The 25,405-nt window shown below is 37.2% G+C and overlaps 2 protein-coding genes across 4 annotated transcripts; both read left to right on the top strand.

Moving 5' to 3' along the window:
- The first annotated feature begins 1,288 nt into the window (after positions 1-1,288).
- Positions 1,289-13,104, top strand: prkaa1 (protein kinase, AMP-activated, alpha 1 catalytic subunit). Its single transcript, XM_067406817.1, has 10 exons — positions 1,289-1,444; positions 3,507-3,648; positions 5,340-5,433; positions 6,444-6,588; positions 6,936-7,023; positions 7,201-7,425; positions 7,557-7,706; positions 8,432-8,780; positions 9,840-9,966; positions 11,027-13,104. The coding sequence occupies exons 1-10, from the start codon at positions 1,348-1,350 to the stop codon at positions 11,320-11,322; spliced, it is 1,713 nt and encodes a 570-aa protein (XP_067262918.1). The 5' UTR covers positions 1,289-1,347; the 3' UTR covers positions 11,323-13,104.
- A 1,917-nt stretch (positions 13,105-15,021) lies between these two features.
- On the top strand, positions 15,022-25,140 carry kank1b (KN motif and ankyrin repeat domains 1b). Of its 3 annotated transcripts, XM_067407140.1 has the most exons (12): positions 15,022-15,159; positions 17,020-17,114; positions 17,982-20,429; positions 20,989-21,075; positions 21,766-21,853; positions 22,007-22,138; positions 22,229-22,316; positions 23,028-23,247; positions 24,083-24,225; positions 24,324-24,524; positions 24,675-24,773; positions 24,884-25,140. In XM_067407140.1, the coding sequence occupies exons 2-12, from the start codon at positions 17,078-17,080 to the stop codon at positions 24,935-24,937; spliced, it is 3,597 nt and encodes a 1,198-aa protein (XP_067263241.1). In that variant the 5' UTR covers positions 15,022-15,159; positions 17,020-17,077; the 3' UTR covers positions 24,938-25,140. The 3 variants fall into 3 exon arrangements, 2 of the variants coding, with proteins under 2 accessions (XP_067263241.1, XP_067263242.1); XR_010896923.1 differs by lacking the exons at positions 24,675-24,773; positions 24,884-25,140 and adding an exon at positions 23,454-23,512 and having other exon boundaries at positions 24,324-24,456; XM_067407141.1 differs by lacking the exons at positions 24,083-24,225; positions 24,324-24,524; positions 24,675-24,773; positions 24,884-25,140 and adding an exon at positions 23,454-23,580.
- The last annotated feature ends 265 nt before the right edge of the window (positions 25,141-25,405 follow it).

The following is a 25,405-nucleotide window of genomic DNA, read 5'->3' on the forward strand; positions in this document are numbered from 1 at the left end:
AATTAAAAATACAGTAAAAAAACAGTAATATTGTGAAATATTATTACAATTTAAAATAACTGTGTACTATTTAAATATATTTGACAAAGTAATTTATTCCTGTGATGCAAAGCTGAATTTTCAGCATCATTACTCCAGTCTTCAGTGTCACATGATCCTTTAGAAATCATTCTAATGTGCTGATTTGCTGCTCAAGAAACATTTAATGTATACAGATGTACAAAATATTTGTGTACAATATTTTTTTCAGGATTATTTGATGAATAGAAAGTTCAAAAGAACAGTGTTTATCTGAAATCTAATCTTTTGTAACATTATAAATGTCTTTACTGCCACTTTTGATCGATTTAATGCATCCTTGCTGAATAAAAGTATTCATTTCTTTAATTTCTTTTCAAAAAAATAAAAATAAAAATTCTTACTGACCACAAACTTTTGAACGGTAGTGTATAATGCTGCAGAAGCTTTGTATTTCAGATAAATGCTGTTCTTTTGAACTTTCTATTCATCAAGGAATCCTGAAAAAAAAGTACACAATTGTTTTCAACATTGAAAATAATCATAAATGTTTCTTGAGCAGCAAATCAGCATATTAGAATGATTTCTGAATGATCATGTGACACTGAAGACTGGAGTAATGATGCTGAAAATTCAGCTTTGCATCACAGGAATAAATTACTTTGTCAAATATATTTAAATAGTACACAGTTATTTTAAATTGTAATAATATTTCACAATATTACTGTTTTTTTACTGTATTTTTAATTAAATAAATGTAGCCTTGGTGAGCAGACGAAACTTCTTTTAAAAACATTACAAATCTTAGTGGTTCCAAACATTTGGACTGTACTGTATATATATATATATATATATATATATATATATATATATATATATATATATATATATATATATATATATATATATATATATATATATATATATATATATATATATATATATATATATATATACATACATACATATATATAATTTTGTTTTTGTGATTACCTCAAAATAACCTATATCTTTGGAATCCAACAGTGCATTTCAGAAAAAAAGTACCATTGTGGACTCAAACTAAGCTTAAATTTAACCAGGTAATCACTTATTCCTGCTATAATAATACTATTCATAATTAAATAGTGAATTTGAATAATTGTGTTGCTATAATTAGTTAATATTTTGAAATAATGTCATAAACATTAACCCAAGTGTATAATGTCATAAACATTAACCCAAGTGTTTAGTATTTTGGCGCTCTCGTCTGTACCGGTAGTTGTCAGTAGAGACGCTGCTCGTCCTCGTCCCGCTGCTGCCTCTCTCAGGTAGGGCCTCAGAGCGAAGATGGCGACGGACAAGCAGAAACATGAAGGCAGGGTGAAAATCGGACATTATATTCTTGGAGACACGCTAGGAGTGGGAACGTTTGGAAAAGTCAAAGGTAAAACAGTCCCAGATGTTTTGGGTTTGTGGTATTCCTGTACTGAAGACAGTCAAGTAAAACCGGAGATGATCGAGTCTTTAAATGCGGCTAAAGCAGCAGCAGCACTTGTTGGCTAATAACAGTGTAACGTTAGTCAAGAAACAAACATTAAACAACGAAGCTGTTTCTGCGTTTATCACTGTAGATAGTGTCGGCCGATCGTTGTTTGCGTTGGTTTCTGAATAGTTTCACGCCCTGGTGTGTTTGTGCGGTTTACAGATGGATTGGTCGCAGCTAACCTGGTTAGCTTCTCGGTTTATGGAGTGATTATTAGTAACGTTACTCTGAAGTTGCAGTTTGGTGGAGACTGATGGATGCGCTCGTGCACAGGCCAAATGTCAACCGCAGATGCTGCTTTTCAGAAAGTCTATATCAAAATGACGACAAATTGTTCATTTTTTTCCTGAGTTGCATGCTGTGAGTTGGATGAATTAAAACAATCGCGCTTTTTGTTTGATCCACAGTTTTATAATCGTAACTTAATTAGTCCAGTATGGCATATATATTCATGCCAGGTTAATGACATTTGTATTAGTCAAGCTATGTTTATCTTACATCAAGGGCTGCAACAATAACTTATCTATAATAATAGATAACGAAGTATCGTTTAATCACGCCTGTGCAAGGAAAACATCCGCCAGTCACGTGACTTTACAGTAGTGAATAACGCATTTCTATGGGCAAAACGCATCTTTGCTTTTTTTACCTTATGGTGGTAAAGTTTTAGAATGTGATGTTTATATTTTAAACCATTTTTATAATTTATAACAGCCTACATAGATGCATTTTTCAGTTTGCACACTATTTGAAGGACAACATTAACCAGGATGAAATAAACATAATATAAAATATTGCTTTTTTACTGTTTATTTGAAGACAGAATCAACAGATTAACTGAAATCAACAGATGAACTGAAATATTTGCAAGTTGAAATATTTGCAAGTTGTAACCCTACTTATAACTGTGACTGCCCAGAGGCACCCAGCAGCTGATGGCTTTTCTAAAATCCCATTCTTACCCAATCATTTTTTTTTCTACAATGTCTGATGCAATAATGAAATGTCTGCTGTACAACAGCGAGATAATAGTGAATCATAGCTTCTTCGCGTGCTGTGCCCCTTAGGGCAATGTGTTTATTGAATCATCATTGAATCACCCTGTATTATGGGGCAACAGACAAGGCAAATCTTTCAATAAAGGAAGTGTGTTGGTTAGAGCAAATATTTCATAAGATTGGGTTTTGGGAAACAGAGATGTTGATATTTTTTGACAACATGGAAGCTACTAATCAACAATCGCACAAAAGTAGCCTTCATAAAGACAATTGACAGTGCTGTGTTAGGCCTCTGAGGTCTTAGGACACACACACAGTTCCCTCTGCATGACTGGGTTTGTGTTAATGCATAACTAGAGCAGTCTAGTTAAAGCAGGCAAGCAGTTTTAAATGTTGCAAATTGACTGAGACCATACACCGCTTCTGAGAACAGTTCAAACTTCAATGTACTTGCGCTTACTAATGCAACAAAATCCAGCCTTATAAGAAGCTGGTTTGCAAGGCCTTCAATAAAACAGTTTATTGAAAAATTTAACAAATATGCAGTGAACTTTGCACATTACTGGCACTGTGATGTTAATGCAAGCTTCAGATTTGTCCCTTACATCATTTAGCAGTATTTTAGTGTCATTTATCCCAGTGTTTCCTACCTAGAGATATTTTAGGACACTGGCTTACATTGGACATCAAGTAGCAACCTAGGGTAGTACCAAAGTTGTATAATATATTATAATTATTTTTATTTATTACCATAAGCAGAATTGGCCTAACAATTTGTAAACTGATTAGGCTTACTAAATGCTTACAACAGCAAACAAGTGATTGCTCTGGCATTGGTTATTCACAAAGATTTTCTGAATATGATGTTTATTTTTCTACATTGAGTGTGCTTCATGTGTCTTTTTCATAAATACATTGTGAATTTTATTGTATATTTTCCATTGACACTCTATCTGTCTGTGCAGTTGGCCAGCATGAGTTGACCAAGCACCAGGTGGCGGTAAAGATTCTAAACCGGCAGAAGATTCGCAGTCTGGATGTGGTGGGGAAGATTCGACGTGAGATCCAGAACCTCAAACTCTTCCGTCACCCACATATAATCAAACTGTGAGTAACAGCCATGACCTGTTTGTTAAGAATGTGTACCCTTGATTAAGGATTGGCTGATAAAAGCAATTATTTTCACTAACGGTCATTGGCAGATTGTTTAAAAACAGCCGATGGTCAGGGAAGATTGTATCCTGTCAATCAAAAGGGGAAGGAGAAATGTGTCAAGACTGCAACTCATACTGTGTGTGAAGACAATGACAACATCTTGTGTTGAATTTAAGTTAACGCAACAATAATGCATCAACAGTTAAAAAAAAATTGCAACGTTGAAGCAGTCTCTATTTGACAATATATGAATCGCCAATAATTCAAACCAGGGTTGCCAGGTCCACATTTATTTGTAGCACGACTGCACCTCACATCCAATAATCGCAAAGACTTTGTGCTTTGTTACTTCTGATAAGAAACAAAATCTTAGCTTTCATAAAATTCAAAACAATAAATGGGGTTTTGACACATTTTTAAATGTGATGTGACAGATCATTGTAGCACCTCAGTTCAAATGGCAGCACAGAGCAAGTCTTCCACTTTAATATATAGGTTATAGCACAAAAAAACATGCATAAACATCAAAAGGTATTTTGAACGATAGAGTGTAACTTATTAAATTGTATCGTGTCTCATGTAGTCATTCAATCGGTGTTTCAACTGCATAAAACTTCAATAACTTGTGAACAATGTCACTTAACAAGCATCCTTGAGCTCTGGAAAGGCGCTATATAAATACAAATTATTATTATTATTATTATTATTATTATTAACATTGCATTTACCTAAAGAAAGTTATGACATTTTGTTAGTTAGCTATAAAGTTCCCAAGTGATGATAAATTCACCAAACGAATTTCCTTGGCAGATTCATTCCCTCTATATTCTAATACACAGATAATAAATATGTGGTGTTTAATTTAGAGGCTAGAAAATGTGCACCTATTTGACCTACACAATCTTTTTGAGTAGATTAAAAAAAAGTATATTTATCCCAGAGTCGTAAGTAAAATAGTAACAGACTGTGTGTGTGAATGAGCCCCCGCATCTGTGGTTAATTTCCCTGGTGCTTGTATTTTTCTTCTTTTTTTATTTTGTGGCATGGGATGAGGCAAGACATTCATGGAATTAGAGGAAGGAGAAGAGGGAGGTGATTTTCACTTCCTCCCATTATAGAGAAGTAGTAAAGCTTTGCCCTTTGATGCTCTGTACAATTTTTTTTTTCTGTCTGTCACCTTTTTGTGTGCGTCAGTGTGTACTTCTGAGCTGTTTGTGTGTTGATGTTTTATTTTGAGGTCAGTTTCAATTGTAAAAACACATACCTTTACTCTGGCCAGAAAATACATGGGAATGTCAAAGCTATCTAGCCTTGCTCCAAACCATTAAGGATTAATTGACATTTCCCATAAAAATTGTTAAAAAAAAAAAAAAAAAAAAAAAGTAAGCTTACAATCTAGAATTACTAACTAACATTAAAATCTAACAATTAAACCCAACAAATAAAAATATGCCTGAATTCATCATTAAACTAGTACTAGAAGGAAACAATTCAGAATATATTTTCTTGTTTTGAACGATGTAGATCTTAAAAGCTTTACATTTACAATTCAGATGTTTTCATCGTTCAGATGCATTTAGCTGTGTCTACAGAAGCAAACGCATGTATTCCTCACAAATTTGGGCATTTTGTTTGTTTGGCAGTTACCAAGTCATCAGCACACCAACCGACATCTTCATGGTAATGGAATATGTGTCAGGAGGAGAACTCTTCGACTACATCTGTAAAAATGGAAAGGTACAGCTTTTTAATTTGTAGGTTATGATTAGGACTGGAAACTGAATTGCTTATATTGATTATAAAAATTATCAACCGTTCATTTAGTTGTTGTATAGTTGGGTCTTTTTGCTGTGCCCAGAGAACCTCCATCAGTGACGTCACTTTAATTTAGTAAAAAATGCATTTACTTTTTGATGTGATGTGCTTATAATACAGAAATTTGAGTTTTGCAATACAGAATCAAGCAGGAAGTGAGAGATTAAATGCCACTGTCATTTCAAACAAATGCATCATAGATGTGCAAAAAAAGGAAGTGCAATCTAGGGATGTGTGCAACAACTAATTTCATTAATGTTCAAATGGAAATTTTGCAGCCGACTAGTCTGAGGTAAAATTAAGTTGTTTTGTTTTTCAGTCCAGATAGACACTTTTCAAAATAATATATTACTTTTAAAATGCTACATGAACATGAGAGTAATTCAAAGGTGGCCCTTATAAAAATAAATAAATAAATAAACCAAAACATTAAATGTGCAAAAAAGATTAACAACTAGTATTTCCAAGTCGACTAGCAGCAGCAGTATCGTTTAATCGACTAGTCTCGCACACCTCTAGTGCAGTCATTCTGATACGATAGACTTTAGCCAATAACAATACAGTTACAATTTAACTGATTTGTAATCTTGAAATCATAATATATATATATATAATGCAGGGAATTTTTTGTTTGTTTAAATGAACTTAACTTTAATGCCATTATTATGTTAAATAGAAAAGTTATTTAAAATTGTAGTAATATTTCACAATAATACAGTTTTTACTGTATTTCTGATCAAAAAAATGCAGCCTGGGTGAACATAAGACTAATAATGAATAAAAAAATCCAACCCCAAACATTTGAACAGTTGTGTATATCAGGGGCCACAAAAATGGCACAGTAGGTTGCGACAGGGGAACAGTAAATGCAGTTCAGTTCAGTTCAGGCCACATGGGAGATGTAAAAATAATGGTCTTCTGATTTTGGTCAGTTGGATGAGAAGGAGAGCAGGCGTCTGTTCCAGCAAATCATCTCAGGGGTGGATTACTGCCACAGACATATGGTGGTGCACAGAGACCTCAAGCCTGAGAACGTCCTGCTGGATGCACACATGAATGCCAAGATTGCAGACTTTGGTATGTTGAACTCTTCATATTTATGAAACATGGTGGTTATTTTAAAGTGTTAGTTCACCCAAAAATTCTATCATTAATAACTCACCCTTATGTCGTTCCAAACCCATAAGACCTTCGTTCATCTTCGGAACACAAATTAAGATATTTTTGATGAAATCCGAGCACTTTGTGATCTCCCTATACACAGCAACATCATAATACATTTCAAGGCCCAGAAAGGTAGTGGAGTCATAAACGGTCTGTAGTAAAGGTCTTACTGGTTTGGAAAGATATGAGGTGTGTAATTAACCCTTTAATGTTTATATTACAAGTTATACAGTCTTAAATTTCGACTTTTTCTCACGTAGGCTTGTCAAACATGATGTCAGATGGAGAATTCTTAAGGACGAGTTGCGGCTCTCCTAATTATGCTGCTCCGGAAGTAATCTCTGGAAGGTACGGTTTACCTCTCTGGCTGTATTTACCTTTTTCCACTTGTTTTTTTATATTTAGTGATGATCTCAAAAACCTCCTCTTGTCTTCTATGTTGATGCTCAGTGCCGTTTTACCAATGGCTTTGTGAAGTCCGTTCATTCAGATTATCTCTTGACTGATCTTGCTCTTCTGACCCAGGTTATACGCCGGGCCTGAGGTGGACATCTGGAGCAGCGGAGTGATTTTGTATGCCCTGTTGTGCGGAACGCTGCCGTTTGACGACGACCACGTGCCAACACTCTTCAAGAAAATCTGCGACGGGATCTTCTTCACACCTCAGTACCTGAACCCCTCCGTTATTAGCCTTCTGAAACACATGCTCCAGGTGGACCCCATGAAGAGAGCCACCATCAAAGAGATTCGGTCAGAAACTATACCAGGCACTGTCCTTTTCATTTAATAATGCCATAACTATAAGGATGTGGAGAGTAAGATTTGTAAAAGTTGAAATCAATGTCTTCTCTCTTTCTCTGTTGATTGCTTTCCATTCTCAGGGATGATGAGTGGTTTAAGCAAGATCTTCCCAAGTATCTGTTCCCGGAGGATGCTGCATATAGCAGTAATATGATTGATGAGGAGGCGCTGAAGGAGGTGTGTGAGAAGTTTGAGTGCACTGAGGAGGAGGTGCTCAACTGCTTGTACAGGTTTGTGCCAATTTATTTTTTTCCATCTGTCACTGCCAGCTCAAAAATAATAATCCACCGGTGTGATGAATATCGCCCCCAAACAGTTTAGAGTTATATTTTCCTATTTGTAATGGCCAAAGTGCATGTTCAGTGCTGTTCGCGAGTGTCACAACAGCAATCAACTGCAAACCACTTATGTTTTTATGATAACCTAGAGCTCCTGCACTCCGATTAAAGCAGCTACATAGCTTTCTTTGTGGTAATGCCGAAAAGAAAGAACAGCAGTGAAAATTTTAAAGTAGGCTATATATTAAAAAAAAAAAAAGTCTGATTAAGACTCTGGATTAAAACATATCCTGTTATTGAAACTGGTGCTCTGCTGCAGCTTTCGCTTTTGTTGCAGAGACCTTTTATATCTTATAATGTAAATATGTCACATTTATGCCCGCATGAGAATCTGCACAACTTTCAGTGGCCAGGACTGTTTGATGTTTTTAATAAAGAAACATGGATGAATGAGAAAGTAAAGAGTGGGATGTGCTTGACATTAAAATAATAAATATTAAAAACGCAATAAGCTAAAAAAGAGAACTGAATTCGCTAATGACAGGATGCTTTCTGTGCGCAGACAACAGACAAGCCTCGTAGCTAACGGTCAAATACACGCAGAAATATATGCATATATGTATATGTGTGTTCTTTTTTTTCTCATCTGTCCTGCTTTATCCTCCCCTCTTTTGCAGTCGCAATCACCAGGATCCTCTTGCTGTGGCCTATCACTTGATCATAGACAACCGCCGCATTATGAGTGAAGCTAAAGACTTCTATTTAGCCTCCAGCCCCCCAGACAGCTTTCTAGACGATCTGCCTGCTCATCACTCTGCTAAGATACACCCTGAAAGAGTGCCATTCCTAGTTGCCGAGACTCAACCGCGTCCTCGACACACACTGGATGAGCTTAACCCCCAAAAGTCCAAGCATCTCGGTGTTCGGCGGGCCAAGTGGCACCTGGGAATTCGTAGCCAGAGCAGACCGAATGATATCATGAGTGAGGTCTGTCGTGCTATGAAGCAGCTGGACTATGAGTGGAAGGTAAGCGTCTGTGCATGTGCTTTGAATGTGGAGGAGTGGCAAAAATAGATAAATGGAGTGAATGCATGTCCTGCTATGCATTTTTTTTTTTTTTCTGCTTATCCTCCTGAGATTCATGATCTTAGGGTAAATTCCATCTCTGCCTTGTGGGAAAGAGTTTTGGGGCTTCTGGTAAATTCTATAAATAGAAAAGTCTTGACCGCGTTCTCACACAGACACACAAACATACAAAGGCAAATTGAATGTTAACAACAAACTTTACAGTATGGTATCTGCATATATTACAGTCACTGTTATAACAGCCTGGAGTTAAAATGTGAACAGAGCCTATATTAAGCACAGAATTAGTTTTTTAATGGTACACTACTGTTCCAAAGTTTGGGGTTGGTACGTATCCCTTGGCTGTATTTATCTGAAGAAAAATACATAAAACAGTAATATTGTGATTTGAAATAGAAATCTATCGTAACATTGTAAATGTCTTTACTGATCAATTTAATGGGTCCTTGCTGAATATGTTTTTTTTTTTTTTTTTTTTTTTATGGACTACGGAATTCTGGGGTCTCTGTTGACATCTGTGTTTGAAACATAAAATCACAGTGTATTGTTTTATGTATGTTTATAGTAAGAGGAAATCCTACAAGAGGAATAGCCATAAACTGTTGTTTGACAAATAGTGTATCTGCCACCATCGTAGAAAGACCTTTGACGCCAACCTCTTGTTTGTGTGTCTTAATTCATCTGGCTGAAGTTCAAGCATGTTTGGCTGAGTGAGTCATCAGTTTTGGACATAAATGGCCTAGATGTCTTTGTTTAGAATAGCTTTCATTCTTTGTCTTATCTCGTAGCGGCCTCACTTATCAAGTGGAACAATGTTTACAGCTGTTCAGGAGTACGCCATTCAAACCTACTCAAAACAGTGCAAATGGTGTTACAGTGCAATGAACCTGTCGACACAGTCCTTTTTAAAGTTAAACATTGCTAAATATTAATGCACTTGGGGTCTATTACAGTCAGATTTGTTGACTCTACTGACTTTTTTCCTTTTTGGTTTGATAGGTAGTGAATCCTTATTACTTACGAGTGCGGAGGAAGAACCCAGTCACTGGCATACATACAAAGATGAGCCTCCAGCTCTACCAGGTGGACAGCAGGACCTATTTACTAGACTTCAGGAGCATAGATGGTAAAATTGTCACTCTCTGTGTGTGTAGGTGTGTGTGTAGGTGTGTGTGTAGGTGTGTGTGTAGGTGTGTGTGTAGGTGTGTGTGTAGGTGTGTGTGTGTAGGTGTGTGTGTAGGTGTGTGTGTAGGTGTGTGTGTAGGTGTGTGTGTAGGTGTGTGTGTAGGTGTGTGTGTAGGTGTGTGTGTAGGTGTGTGTGTAGGTGTGTGTGTAGGGGTGTGTGTGTGTTCTTGTATACATGGTTTATGAGGACACAAATGTGTATAATGACATTGGTATTACAATGTAAACATGGTTTATGAGGACACTTCCTGTGTCCTTGTAAACCAAATTGCTTAAAAAACATACTAAACTGTTTGTTTTTTTTATTTAAAAAATGCAGACAGTTTCCTGGATTGGGTAGGTTTAAGGGTAGTAGTGTAGGGGGATCAAATATACAGTTTGTACAGTATAAAAACCATTATATCTATTGAGAGTCCCCATAAACCAAATATACTGTACAAGTGTGTGTGTGTGTGGTTTTATTCAGTGTTTAGATTTAATAATTAATATATTTAATACTGCCTCAATTTACGAATGACCAATTAAAAATTAAAAAACAATCACATGAGAATATGAATACTGATAGATATGACTGAATAATGCAAGTATAATTTTCAGCATGTCTAAATTGTTACTATGTTATACAGTTACTGAATGATTGACATTGTGTAACAATACAGTTTTGTAGTCAGGGGTATCTTATAAAATGAATGAAATGTAATGCTTTTAAATGTAATATTTTAATATGTTGGGGCAATTGTTGGATTGCCTTTTTGTTATTGTAGTTATTAAGTCAGTAAGAAATGTGTAAACATTCTGGCATCAGACTGCTGAGCTAAACAAAGTTTTTGTAGTTTCTTATTGTGAATGTTAAGAATTGGCTTTTTTTTTTCTTTTCAAATATTGTTTTATTAACTGTACTAAAAGGAACCAGAACCATTAAAAGGAATCATCATAACCAAAATCATAACCTGGGGTGTTTTCTGCATACTTCACCGTCTGATGTCTTCTGTTTCATTCAGATGACATGATGGAAGTAAAATCAGGGACCGCCACGCCTCACCGCTCTGGCTCAGTTGGTAACTACCGGACTACCCTAAAGAACGAGAAAAACGAATGTGAGGATGCGGTAAAGGGCGACGCGTCCGCACCCTCCACGCCTCCGATATCCGGAGGGAAAGCGGCGGAAAGCTCTCTGGCTTCTTCTCTTACCTCCTCAGTGGATTCCACCGGGGGAGAGATCCTCCCCCGCCCAGGAAGTCACACCATAGAGTTCTTTGAGATGTGCGCCAACCTCATCAAGCTGCTAGCACGATAACTTGTGGTTCCTCTGATGCCTTCTCTCTCACTCTCCTCTGTCTTTCCTCTCACTCTCTGGCTTGATTTCTCTTTCTTCTAGAATACTCTCTACCTCTTCATCCTCTGATATCTGTGTCTTCATCCACAGCAGTCCTTCTATCTCTATTCTTTTGTCTCTCTTTTTCTCTCTCAGTGTCTTTAGAGCAATAAGCATGCAGACAGACTCAAGACTCCATGCATCCCATTCGCATGAACAAGCTGAATGGTCTGTGGCCCTCCTGTCGCCAGCATCAGCCTGTTTGAGGGGACTGAGAAAAGGTGCGAAAGGGAAAAGGATGGATATTGTTTATTGTGCCACAGTCAAGGTGTCAGAAAGATTGCTAAGCCACTTTATAGTATCTATACTCTTTTAGAGATGGTTTTACAGTTCTTTTCCGGGTTTTATAGCAAGGATTTCCTTGCAGAGAGTTGGGCATAGAGTTATACACTGAGCTAGCTGTACTGTACACGATGCTGTTGCAATTCTTGGCGGACCAAGAGATTTATAGAGAAAGAGCCCTTGTGGGCATGTGGGCCGACAAGCGAGACTGAAAGCGCTTTTGCACAGTTTTACCTGTAAGTTTTTGTGTGCCAGTGTCATGACTGGTTATCCCATTGACACGGCCTACTGGGAAGGGCACTCGATTAAGAGGAGCCGACTTAAATAGCGGGCCACTGCTGGGACGGGCCAATTTAACATGTTGTGCACTTTAACACAAAGGGACAACTTGATAAGTCAGCCTTTCTTAAGGAAGAGACCAATGTAAGACCAATTTATCCTGAGGGAGTGCAATGTCCTTGCCTCTGTTTCATAGATTTTGTTTGTTTGTTTGTCACACATTAGACTTTTTTTCTATTTGCTCACATTTTACATAAATTTAAGTATATACAGAATTTAATGCATTCGGATTTATGATTATCAGTGCTTTAAATGGGGTTGTAGATTGTATTGAAATTGTAATATTGGACTGGATAATTTTTTTTAAAGAAATGTTTGATTATATCACTGTAAGATGTTTTATTCCATACACTGCTTTATCAAAAAAAAATGTTTTTAGTTGTTTTACCAAACAATGGTTGCTTCAAAAATAAGTATTCCTTAAAGAAAGAAATCAAATGTTTCTGTTTTCCTTTTTTTTTCTTCTTTTTTTTAAGTTTCAGACAGGCCCAATATTAAAACTGCTGGATTTCCTTAGTATTTTTTTAAAGTGTAGGCTGCAAAGATAAGCATTTGTGAACACTTTAGAAGAGCTGAGGTGCCCAATATAGTTAATCGTCACAATGAATATCCATTAGAGTTTAAATATTGACCGATATCCATGAAAAGTGATGCGCTGGCTGAGTGATTCACATAGCCATGTCTTATTCTTGTGTTTGAAAGCCAGTGTGAATTCATAATCGTAAGATTGCGCGATCTGAAAATAGGAAAGCACATCCTACATGCATATGGCTTCATGTACCATCTTAAGTCCACTAAGAAAGGTCATCCTGTCAGCATGAATGGAAAATGATTTTGCTACTGACCGGAGTAATCCTCCTCCAGATCAGTTTCACAGAGTGCAGTGAAAACAATTTGGTTTTTAAATAGTTTGCTCTTGTTTGTTTTCCTGTCCGGAGTTCAAATTAAATATTCCAAATGCAAAGCTGAAAAAGCTAGAATTAATATATGGCACCGCTTATTTACACATTAAGTCATGTGATATAAGCAAGAGTGTCTTATAGTATAACTTGATTGATGATGATGATGATTGGTCCTAACAAATGCAGCAACATCAAGTTCTCAAAAAAAAAAAAAAAAAAAAATGAAGGCCAGTAATTCTGATTTGACTGAATTCTTGAGTATTTGTTACATGTTCATGTCTAGTTTCCTAAAAGGAATGAAAGAAGAAAAATGGTTTGGTTCTTTTTGTTCTAAGCTGCACTGTCATTTCAGAATCTTTATTAATGAGACTTTGAAGCTAAAACTTGACAATCTATGCTTTGTAAGCCAGCTTAAGACAAATCCATGCGAAATTGTTTGGTTTTGCTCTGTCCCCTTTACCTTTTTTTTCTTTAAAAGTTTTTTTTTCCCCCATGTAGTAGTCTTGTTCAAATGATATCTCTTCCTTATCATTAGGGAACAATTTTATTCAGCCTTTGAAAACATGCATAGAAAGTCTGTTGATGTTCTTCTCTTCACTGCATTTATGTTGATTATCTGCAGAGATGCACCTCACAGAGGCTTGCCAATGTAAATTTACAGATAATTACTGATAATTTACATTTAAAAAGATGATTTGTAAATACAACTGCCTAATAAAATAATACATGAAGACATGATTGTTCTGTCTTTTGAAAACATGGTGTACTCTGTATGTTGTGTGACATTATATTTAAAAATCACTGTAATATGTACAGTACTATATATGGATAATACTTACTACTGTTATTAATAAAAGTAATGGTTACATTAACTAGCAATGACAGTCCATGTGTATCTGGACCTAGTAAACCCTGCTTAATGGGGGACAAAATAGCCCAACAAGGATGGCTATATCCAAAATCCTTGTCCTCATGGGGATATTTTTTGGTCCCCATTAGGAAAACAACTTCTAAATCATAGTAAGTGATGATTTTTGAATATGTAAAAATGCAGAAAGTTTTCTGTGATGGGTTAGGGTTAAGGGATAGAATATAAAGTTTGTACAGTATAAAAAATGTCTATGGGAAGTCCTCAGCATGTATGAGAGTATAACCCAAGCCCAACAGCTTTTCTGTAGACTTTTGCAGAACTAAAGGTACAGGTAAATGACCACCAGATGTCGCTTTAATCTTAAAGACATGTCGTCATCATCAGCATTAACAGATAATGAACCTTTTCTGATTTTTAACTTATTAATTTTTGTATAGGATCTGCTATTACAGTATTGGGCTAAATTTCAATAATAGGAAATGGCCAGCAGATGTCACTCTAATCTTAAAGACATGCACTAAAAATAACAAACTAGAATTTACACAGTAAAATACCATTTTCCATTGAAACAGTAATATATCGTAAAAAGAATGCATTCTGTGTAATATTATTAGTCGTTTTCGACAAATATTTCCCAGAATGCATTGTTTTTACAGTACATTACCTGCTATTGCAGTATTGGGCTAAATTTCAATAATAGAAAATGGCCAGCAGATGTCGCTCTAAATAGGCTGTGTCTTTATCGGCGTTAACTGATACTGAACCTTTTCTGATTTCCAACTTCTTAATTTTTGTATAGGATCTGCTATTACAGTATTGGGCTAAATTTCAATAATAGAAAATGACCAGCAAATAAAAGTCTAAAAATGCTATTTTGCTATTTTAAAAATGCTATTTTAAATACAATAAATGGCACATAACCATGTATGTAGTTATTTTAGCGCATGTTTAGTATAGCCTAACTTGTTTTCAATATTTTATTTTCCCACCATCTACTTACATACACGCTTCCTTTTCTACTAAGTACAGTTAAGTAGTAAGTTAAGTCAAGTGGGAACTAGTTGGAATAGCTTACATGCATACTACATACTATTACTTTTTCTTTATATGGCAGAAATAGTACAAGTAGTACGCTATCCCGCACTGATAGACCTCCGCTGCACACCTGCCGTAGTGCGTCATGGCGTAAGCAGCAACTCCTCCATACGCATATACAGAAGAACAGCATGGTAAAGTTGCTCCAGGACTCGCTCTTTACGCTAAGCATTCTTTACGGGAGCACCGTTTCAAGATAAACTAAAGTGTTCAGATGTAGAAGAACGCAGAGCGAGTTCCTGTTCATCTCTGAAGTTGCGCTTCGCTCTGGTATGTAAACAACAGACTCACCTGCACTAATGTAGATATGATCTCTTATTGAAAATTATTCACTGCATTTGTTGTCTCTTTGGACGGAATATTGTGCTGCAGACATAACATGTAGCCAGTGTAATTATGAATAATATTTATAATTATCTATAATGTTTAAGAGAAATGTTTTCAAACATTTAAAACAAGATAAGGTGGAGTATTTAGTGCTACCAAAATACACTTTATTAGTTATTGCACTCTTTATTTAAGTTATGTTTACAAGAATGTAAAATGGCTGTGGTATTAGTTGAGGATCTGGGCTCTCTGGTACAGCTAGTCTCCAGGCAGTGTGTAATCCAGTGAGGCGAAGATATACTGGGCTGTACCAGGAGCAGATTATGTCCATTAATGCACACATACATATTTCCCCCCTTAAAACTATGTAAATCTTAAGAATGGAATATCCAGTAAACCTAACCAGATTGCTTTACCCTCTTTCACTGCATTACAACAAAACAGCCCTTGTTTGTGTTTAAGGATCCAACATATGGAACAAAGAGAACATTTTAGTTCTTCTGCTAGTGTGCTAATGAATTCAACAACATGGACATTTATTATTACATCTAGTATTCAAGTTTATTTATAGTTTTTGTGTTTTCATAGTCTGTAAAGTATGTTTTGTAAGAATTATATGTATATTAGATGCACATATTATTCATCAGTTAGTAGTTATTTCATGGCATATTTGTTATTCTGCATTAAAAAAAAAAAAAAAAAATTCTAAATATGTGCCAAAAAATTATTTATCTGTTTGTAGTTCTCTTTTTCATCAGTCATTTATGCCCTAAGCCTTCATATAATATCAGATATGTGTGTGTTCATGGATCAGTGTGTGTCCATTTGTGCGTGTTGTGTCAATGTGTCCGTGTCCTCTCACTGCCAAGCAATTCAGCTGACACAATGCAGGTCTCATGTTTCGGATATCTGTCTGCAGTGACAGTGCAAGCTTCTCCTGGGTTGCAGGGTTTCTCTCCCTCTTCATTTCTTTCTTTAATCAGAAGGAAGTTACATTATATGGCATGTTTTTGCTTGTTTGTGTGTGACTGAGCTATAACTCCTGCTTGCAGCTGCAGCAAATGGTAAAAACTATTTAAAAAAAGAACATGTCATGAGTTTCGCACCCTCGTGTCATTCCATACCCTTTGACTTTATTTTTTCCATGTAACACAAAAGGATACATTTTAGGTAATGTAATGTTTTCCATGAAATTACAATGAAAGAAGACTGCAAAAAATTCAAAACCACCATAAATGCACTTTAGCAGTATTATAAAACACTGTATGTATACTATACTGTATTCCAAGTCAGTCAACTGATGTCATATTCATTGCTTCATGTGTTAAATAGAAGAAGAACTGGATCAGTCCAATCTAGTCATGAATGATTCATTCAAAACATTCAAATCCCTTTATGTTTTTACAATAAATGTCTGTAGCTTATCAGCCTCTCTGTTTTCAGGTGTTGTATTGAAGGCTTACTTTTTATATCTCCAGCAGGAGGCAGTATATGAAAAGAAAAATGATCTGAGATCCATGATTGAAAGATTTCACCCCTTACTTTTATCTGTTAACCACTAATAACCAGACACAAAACCTTCATTCTACATCTGTGCTGTTTTAGCTTTAGTTTGTTTGTTTATTTGATTCAAATGGAATGAATTTTAAATTTTTACATAGAATACCAATTCGTAATTTGGACAGACAACCCTATCTGTACCAGTTTGTTTTTGAACAAGAAAAGATTATTCGCAACAACAACACATACTGTATGTCTTAGTTGATATGTTTAACATGCTATTGTCTGTTCTTGTTTTTCTAGTGTTTCCACTGCTGAGAAAGAGAAATTTTATTGGTGGTATCATCAATAAAAATCTGCCATGACTCAGAAAACACACTTCCACCTGAATCAACAAGGTAAGAATCAGCAACTTTCCTTAAATTATAATAAAAATGGTTTTGACTTCCATGCTTTCTGTTTCTGAATGCAAGAGAAAAACTTTATTTATATTTTGGAAGGTTTTTTTTTCAATATAAAGGCATGTTTTTTTTTTTTTTTATTTGAACTTTTCAATAGAAAAGTTTTTGAATGCTTGAGTTGATGAAAGAGAAAGGGAATAAAAAAAGCAGTGGGAGGAGAGAAACACAAAATAAGAGACTGAAGGCCTGGAGGAGGAGAGCAGAAAGAGTAAGACAAGGACCGAGAGGAGAAAGAGAACAGATGAACTTTACTAGAACTTTTTTTCTGTGTCTACAACCTTTTATTTATGTGAAAATTGTAATTAGCAGGTAAGAAAATTAATACTATGTCCTCTTTAGCCATATTTTATTTGGAAAGACATTTGCCGCTGAGCGTTTTAGTAAAGAATGCATATTTGTATGGAAATCAGATACATTTTGAAAGCTGAGAAAGTCACCACTTGAAATGTGCCTGCGATACTGTGAATGTTAATTGTATGTTTGTACTATTTTATTATGAATTTTGAAATGTTTTACATCTTTTTCTTTCTGCAAGTCTCAGTTTCATTCTGTGATTTTTAAAGTGTTTTTTTTCAGGCATGTCAGTTATAAACAGTCCATAGTCATACATTTTCATGTTCTTGGCTTGGAAGTGCATTTTTAATTTAAAGTTTTTTTTTTTTTTTTTTTTTTTTTTTTTTTGGTTTTTTGTAAAACTTTAAAAGTAGAGATGTAGACACATTCACTTTAAAAATTTGAACTTTGAATATGAATTCTCTTCCAAATTCCTTTGCCAAAGTAATTTTGTCATCTTTGTTTAAACAGACTGGAGTGAAATCACTGCAGACACTCTTCAGAGTAGCCCATTCAGCATCGATACACCGTATGGGTACCAGCTCGACTTAGATTTTGTTAAATACGTGGACGATATTGAGCGAAGTGACACCATTCGACGGCTGCATTTTAACAAGCGGCCCGGAGCCGCAAGCACTGCCTCCGAGTCGCAACGCATCGTAAACCCCACACAGTGGACTTCTTCAGAGTCTTTGTCCTCAGTGAGCAGTGATGAAGCCAAGAAAACTTCTCCCTCTTCATCCTCTTCCTCTTCTTCTGTCAACAGAAGAAGACCCCCACTTCCCCATTCCAAACCTAAATCCTCTAGTCCAAGACCTCCGGTCCTTCAAGACCTAGTCACCTCTCAGAGGTATGTAGATGAGACACCTGCTCCAGCCACACATCCTACCCTAACCAAACCAAATCCTTTAGTGGACAAAACTTTGATAGAAACATGCAAACGTTTGGAACATGAGAAAGGCTCATCGCAGCAAGGACCTCCAGAACCACAGCCACGCCGCAGACTGGCCAGTTTTGGTGGCCTTGGATCTAGAGGTACCCTATCTCCGTATACGAGCTGGAATGCCCTAAATCAAGGTGCCAAGATGACAGTCCTAGACCAGCCCCAACAAGGTTCTTTGTTATTGGGGAACACCCTTAAAATCAGTCCTTCAAGCTCTGGCCGAGCATCTCCAGTGAGTGGTGTGAGCCCACTCCACCTGCAGATGGTCAGAGATCAGATGGCAGCTGCTTTACGAAGGTTAAAGGACCTGGAAGAGCAAGTGAAGGCCATTCCTGTCCTACAGGTGAAGATTTCTGTTTTGCAGGAAGAAAAGAGACAACTGACCGCCTTGGTCAAGAGACAAGATGAAGATCAAAAATCAGGCTCTAGCACTGACAAAGATTTACAAGAATTTAGCAGCAAACCAGCGATGGAGGTTTGGGAGCACAGTGTCATCTCTGGTCTGACGGAATTCCAACAGCTCAGTGTTGAAATGCAACTACTTGAAAAGAAGATCCAAGATGCACGTCTTGAATCCTCTGCCTTCAAGATGAGGGATCGAAAGTCGGTTGCAGTTGGAGATGACAGGAGCATCAATGAAGTTGTTGACTTTCATCAACATTTTTGTAAGGATGTTGCTGTTGGTGCAAAACCTGAGACTCAGTCAGTGGCCATCAGTGTCACCGAGTCTATGCTCGGGGTTGTATCCAACAAGGAGGCAGAAACCGAGTTGCAACAGCAAACCATCCAACATTTAAGTGATCAGGTTCAGATACTGGAGGCCGAGCTTGAAGAAGCAATGCTTAAGGCAGAAATGGGCAGGCTGAGGAGTGAACTGCGGGAAGCAGAAGCGAGAAACCATGCTGACAAGAGTTCCTCCGCACAGCCACAGGTGATCTGCGCCGCAACCCAGACCGGGTCGCAAACTCGCACTCTTGGGGTTGGAAACCACACCAACCTTGTGCATTCTGCTGTTGGGGGAGGACTAGAGCGGATTTCCATTGCTGTTGGAGTCTCCTGCAAACCCGAGGTGAGGGTTGTTTCATCTGGCCCAGATACACCTATGGAAGAGTGGGAAGTGCGCCAAAGAGTAGAGCGAAAGGATCAGTGTGTTGGAAGCAAGCTTGCAGACACAAGAAATCAAGGTGTTGGGACAACAATTTGCATGTGTGACGCTGCCACAATTACTTTGGAGACAATGGAGAACAAGAAAAACATTTCCCACCAAACGGTGGGCTGTGGTGACTGCACGGTCGACACGGATGTCGGAACTGTCAAATCGCTAATTTCCCAAGGAACCGTCACCGACCCAGTGCGAAGCGTTGACTTTGGTGTAATGGCAAGCCCACAGACTTTGTCGCAGCGTACCAACACAGCCTTTTCCACCGTCTCGCGTAGCACCAGCACTTTTCAGGCCTGTATCTCTGAGGCCAGCACCAACACAAAGCACACGCTCACCAGGGAAAGACATACCAACACAGCACACACGATCACCCGATCTCTGGCAGTTGGGGATGGAAAGGTTTGCGACCGAAAGGCTACTGTTCAGATGCACTCTGTTGGGACCACTACATGCTTAGCTAGAGACACAAGCACCTCTGCTGTCCCTAAATTGGGGACACGAGATGTTGGCATCGGAATGGCAAATATCAATGAGAATATTCTCATCGGTCTCCATACACGAAACATTGCATGTGGTCCATCCCGTCTACCAGATCCGGTCAAGACACGTAGCATCGGCGTAGAAGTGGGAGATGGGAGGATACGCGACACGGAGGGCCAGATGTTTGTGCAGACTGAGCCTGGACTTGATCATTACATAGATCGCATGCAGAAATTACTTAAAGAACAACAGGACCTGTTAACCGACAGTCACCCTGGGTCAAAACATGAGGTCATACTCCAGTCCCACAGTCACTTAGATGAACAAGTTGGAGGTAAGGATGTGTAAATTTGTGTATCTGCCTATTTAAAGCAGAACTAAGTAACTTTTTTTACCTTCATAAATAGTTTTCTAAGTCCTTACGATGGTTAATTGACTTGTAGTGGTGTGTTTGAGGCGAGCACTAACCCCCTCTGGCACGTCTATGCCAGAAAACAGCACTTGCAACTTGAGCTGCATCGACCTGAAACAATCTCGCCTCACGTTCACGTTCACGCGAGAGTGACAAAATGCTTTACGGTAATTCAAAAACAATGTATATATTATGACTTAATAAGACAATTTCGAAAATTACCCACCTCCATCGAGTGTACTGTATTTGCAAATTACCCACCTCCTCGTTCTTGTACTGTATTTGCAAAACTACTTCGCTGGCGAGTGTTGTAGTCGTTGTAGTCCAGAGCTGCGCTTGGAGTATTTATGACAGTGTCATTCACTGAAGGAAACTGTAGGGGGAGCTTCGTGAATCTTGCTTAGTTCTGCTTTAAAAGCATTTTGGCCAAATTTAGATGCTTTATCTAATTTCTTGCTTTCTTTTTCTTTCTAATTTCCAGTCAGTGCACAAAGCCAGACGTCAAATGAGACTACAATGGTTAAACAGAAGAATCAAATGGAATTGCAGATGTCCGCTGCTCTTCATGGTATGTATTTACTGTACATGTGTTAAAGGTAACTCAAGTTAGCAAGCAAAAGTATTGCATCCTGGTCGAAATGACTCCACCCGGCAAAGAAGTGCATGTAAGATACAAATATAAGCAGAAAAGAGGAGCCTTTTTTTCACAGCGATCTTTCTACTGTGGAATTTGAACGGGTGGTGAAAATAGCTCTCTCTGGTTTGTCTTTTGGCTGAATAAGCCCTACACTTAGAATATTTGGGCTGCTGTTGGCTTGTGGAATGCTCTTATGTCCTTTGGTATGTGGCAGAAATGAATACCATCCACACTGGAAGCCTGCAATGTGCATGGTTTCTGAAAGGCAGGAGTGCTTGTGTATCACGAGCCCTTATTAAAGAATAAAAAGAGCCTTTAGCAGGTGTTTGTGGTGTAATAAGAAGTGTGTGCATGCTTAGGTGATGTCATTGCAAACCAGGGACATCAAATGTTTTCAAGCTTCTTCACGTCAAGGACCCACAAATATGAATCACTTCCATGGAACTTCTTTTATTAATATGTGTTCAAACGAAGGGAGATGAACATCAACTGTATGCAGATTTGTTTTGATCCACAAGCCTCACTTGTACCAACTAAAATGTGAATTGTAAATGTAAAAATTGTTTTATATTGTGTCACATCCTATTAGTTTAATTAGAAATATGTTGTCATTTCCTTCAGGCTCACCCAGTGATGACCGCTGTCTCAGGTCTATCATGAAAAGGAAAAGCACCACGGATAGTATGAACCCTAAGACTGCATCGCTTGGGTAAAAAAAGTATTTATTAAATAACTAATAAATTCAGCTCCGTGTTGCATTGTTTCGTTGCGCGAGAGCTGTTGTGTATTGTATGCCTTTTTCTTATTTGAATAATATATAGTGCTATGCATTTAATTGTACATCTTTTCTGTGCATATAAAGTACACAAAGAAGTATTGTGGAGCTCTTGTCTGAGGGTGGTGATTCTGAGAATGAAGAGAAGAAAAAAAGGGGAAAGAGAGAGAAAGAGGGCTGTACCAAAGATAAAGTGAAGATTCCTAAAAGAAACGAAAGGTTCATGCTCATAACAAGTTTTGTTTTATCAGTGCAAGATGAAACTGTTCAGCCAAATTTATCATGGTACATCTGTTTTCTACTGTATAGGTATACATTTAGTGAGAAGATGCTTTCTGCCTGCCAAACTCTGGAGGTACACCTCAATGGCAGCAAGGTCATATCCAACAGAGAACTGGTGAGTTAGGAACTGAGATTTGTCTTTTAATGTCAGTTCTTTTATCTTTTCCATGTATTTTTCTATTCTCTGCTGTTAGTAGAGGCTAAGGAGGAGTCTCTGTAATATTTACAGAGATGGATTGCAAGACATTGAATCACTATTGTTTAGTAGGCTTGTTTCTATGGCTTTTGCTTAGTAATTAGTCATTTGACCTACATTCTTAGTGGCTCCTAATTTTTTCTGTTGCTTTGTCGCACACAACAACAACATGTTCAGGAAAAGTTGAACCATCTCAGATGGATCTAGCTTTAGTGAAAATGTTTAAGAAACACGTGGGAATGAATTCTCAAGGTTCAGAAATATATAACTCAGGAAAGCAAAAGAAGGGCAAACCAAACTTAATTTATGATGTATTGTGGAGATGCATTTCACAGTCTGAAAAACTTGTTGATGTATTCTAAGTTTACTCAGTCTTCTCCTCATCCCATAACTACCCACTGGCATATAGATCAAATTGTTCGGTACTCTGTGGGATTTTGGAAGTTTAAAATTATAGTGTTGCCGTATTTTGTCTGTGTGTTAAAAGTAATTTAAGCCTGCTTGTGATGCCTGATTTAATTTTGTTCTTGGCATAGTATGTCTAAAAAGTGTCCATGTAGTTTACACTGATACTCTACCCGACTTTTTGATTTGATTTTTCTGTATTTTATCTGTTTGTCTTTGCAAAAGCGCTCCTGTCTGGGCACAGTGCAGCAGGAGTGGTTCTGTTTGTCCAGTCAGAAGAGGGCATGTCCACAGATTGTGGAGGAATTCCTCTTCGCCTGCCGCCATGTCTCGCCAGACGTGCTGTGCTATGTGGCCAACATGGCTGACCAAAATGGCAACACAGCCCTTCACTACAGTGTGTCTCACTCTAATTTCAGTGTAGTAAAGATTCTACTTGCCGCAGGTACCTCGAAACCACCTTATTTTGCAATGAGAAAGTAAGCTATTTTCTGTGAATATGCAAGATTTCTGATTCACTATGTGCCCACTCTTACGTTAAAAATAAGGTGGATTAACATATTATCCTAGATTAATCCAATGTGAAGTAGCACACCAGATTCAACGTTTGTGTTACTACCTTATTTAGCTGTATTACTAATATGCTTGCAGGATCTTCATTGAATATTTCCACAAAACTAAACCACTACTCTATCATTCAAAAGTTTGTGGTCAGTATTTATTTATTTTCTTTAAGAAATGAGTACAGCAGGGATGCATTAAATTAATCAAAAGTGACAGTAAAGATGTTACAAAATATTTCTAAATAAAAAATACTGTTCTTTTGCACTTTCTAATAATCAAAGAATTCTGAAAAAAAATTGGATTCCACAAAAATCTTTTCTTGAGCAGCAAACCAGCATATTAGAATGACTTCTGAAGGCTGATGTGAAAATGTATAATTTTCAGCTATAGGTTATTTTAAATTGTAATAATATTTCAGAAAATTATGGTTTATACTGTATGTTTAAACAAATTAATGTAGTCTTGGTAAGAATAAGAGACTTCTTTGAAAAACATTTAAAACTCGTGCTGACCCTTTGAATCATTGTGATTTGTTTAATATAAATCTTTAGACAGGATTTCCCAGACTTGAGTGTTAAATGCTTCTGTTTCTAGAGCACTGTTTAAATAAACTGTAGAGAGACACTTGATTGTTAAAAAAAGGGTTCAAATTGTGGATCCTTTAATGTTTTGACATAGATGGACAGTTCATTTGGTCTTGATTCCTTCTGATGCAGGAGTGTGTAATATTGATTATCAGAATAAGGCTGGCTATACTCCCATAATGCTTGCCTCCCTGGCAGCTGTGGAAACAAAGGAAGACATGATGGTTGTGCAAGAACTCTTCAGCAGAGGCGATGTTAATGCCAAGGCCAGCCAGGTATTTATCTCTTTGTTTTTGTCTGAATATTGAGCTATGTTTATATGAGTATTTAAACTGAGAAAACGTTTGTGTTTACTGGACTGTTTTCTTCACAGGCTGGTCAGACCGCTCTCATGCTAGCAGTCAGTCATGGGCGTATAGATATGGTCCGGGCTCTATTGGCTGCGGGGGCAGAGGTCAACATCCAGGACGACGAGGGGTCATCCGCTCTGATGTGTGCCGGTGAACACGGCCATGCTGACATTGTCAAACTCTTACTGGCCCAGCCAGGCTGTGATGCCACACTGACTGACAATGTGAGTAACCACATGGCTATCTGAGAGAAAAGATGTCATATTTATTATTCTCATTTGTGACTTAAATTTGTGTTCTTGGTTAAATGTGTCCATGACATTTGTATCTGTGCTTTTGTTTGGTATGTTTTGTGTATGTGTGTGTGCTGGTAGGATGAGAGCACCGCTTTGTCTATAGCTCTGGAGGCCGGACACAAAGACATTGCTATGCTCCTCTATGCCCATGTCAACTACTCAAAGGGCCAACCTAGGGTATGACTCTTTCTTATATACGCCTGTACTCTCTCATCGCATTTCAATTGATTTACTTATCTACCAGTTACTCAAATTAGCAGCACAACTGTTTTCATGCTCATCCACAGGGATCCCCTCGAAGCAAGACTCCTCCTGCGTCACGCAAAAGCTTTTCTGATTAATATGACATTTTCCCATGCTCTTTTCATCTATTCAGACATCCCCTCTGAACAACCTGTTCAATCATATGACTGAGATGAATATGACACATTCTCTTTTCAAATAGGTGGATTATTAAAGAGAGCAGTAGTTCTAAAAATGCAGTGCACTCACTGTTGGCTGTTATATTTCTCAAATATAAAAATACCAGTTATCCACTTTACTAACAAAGATCTATATTTTAAATTCAAATGTTCTACTATAATAGGAAACTGCATGTCAAAACAGTTTTATGTATTCATTTTATGTAATATATATGCATTTTATGATACTGTATACATTTTCTTTTACTTTTTTTATTTAATTTCTTGTAATATTCCACTTATTCTATGCATTTCAAAATCTAAAATCTAGATTTTAGCAACTCTTTATAAAAATGAATGAAATATAAATGTCATGTTCATATATACGTAAATAAATATGTGCTTACA

The sequence above is a fragment of the Chanodichthys erythropterus genome, chromosome 13 (assembly GCF_024489055.1).
Source record: "Chanodichthys erythropterus isolate Z2021 chromosome 13, ASM2448905v1, whole genome shotgun sequence".
Classification (NCBI taxonomy): domain Eukaryota; kingdom Metazoa; phylum Chordata; class Actinopteri; order Cypriniformes; family Xenocyprididae; genus Chanodichthys; species Chanodichthys erythropterus.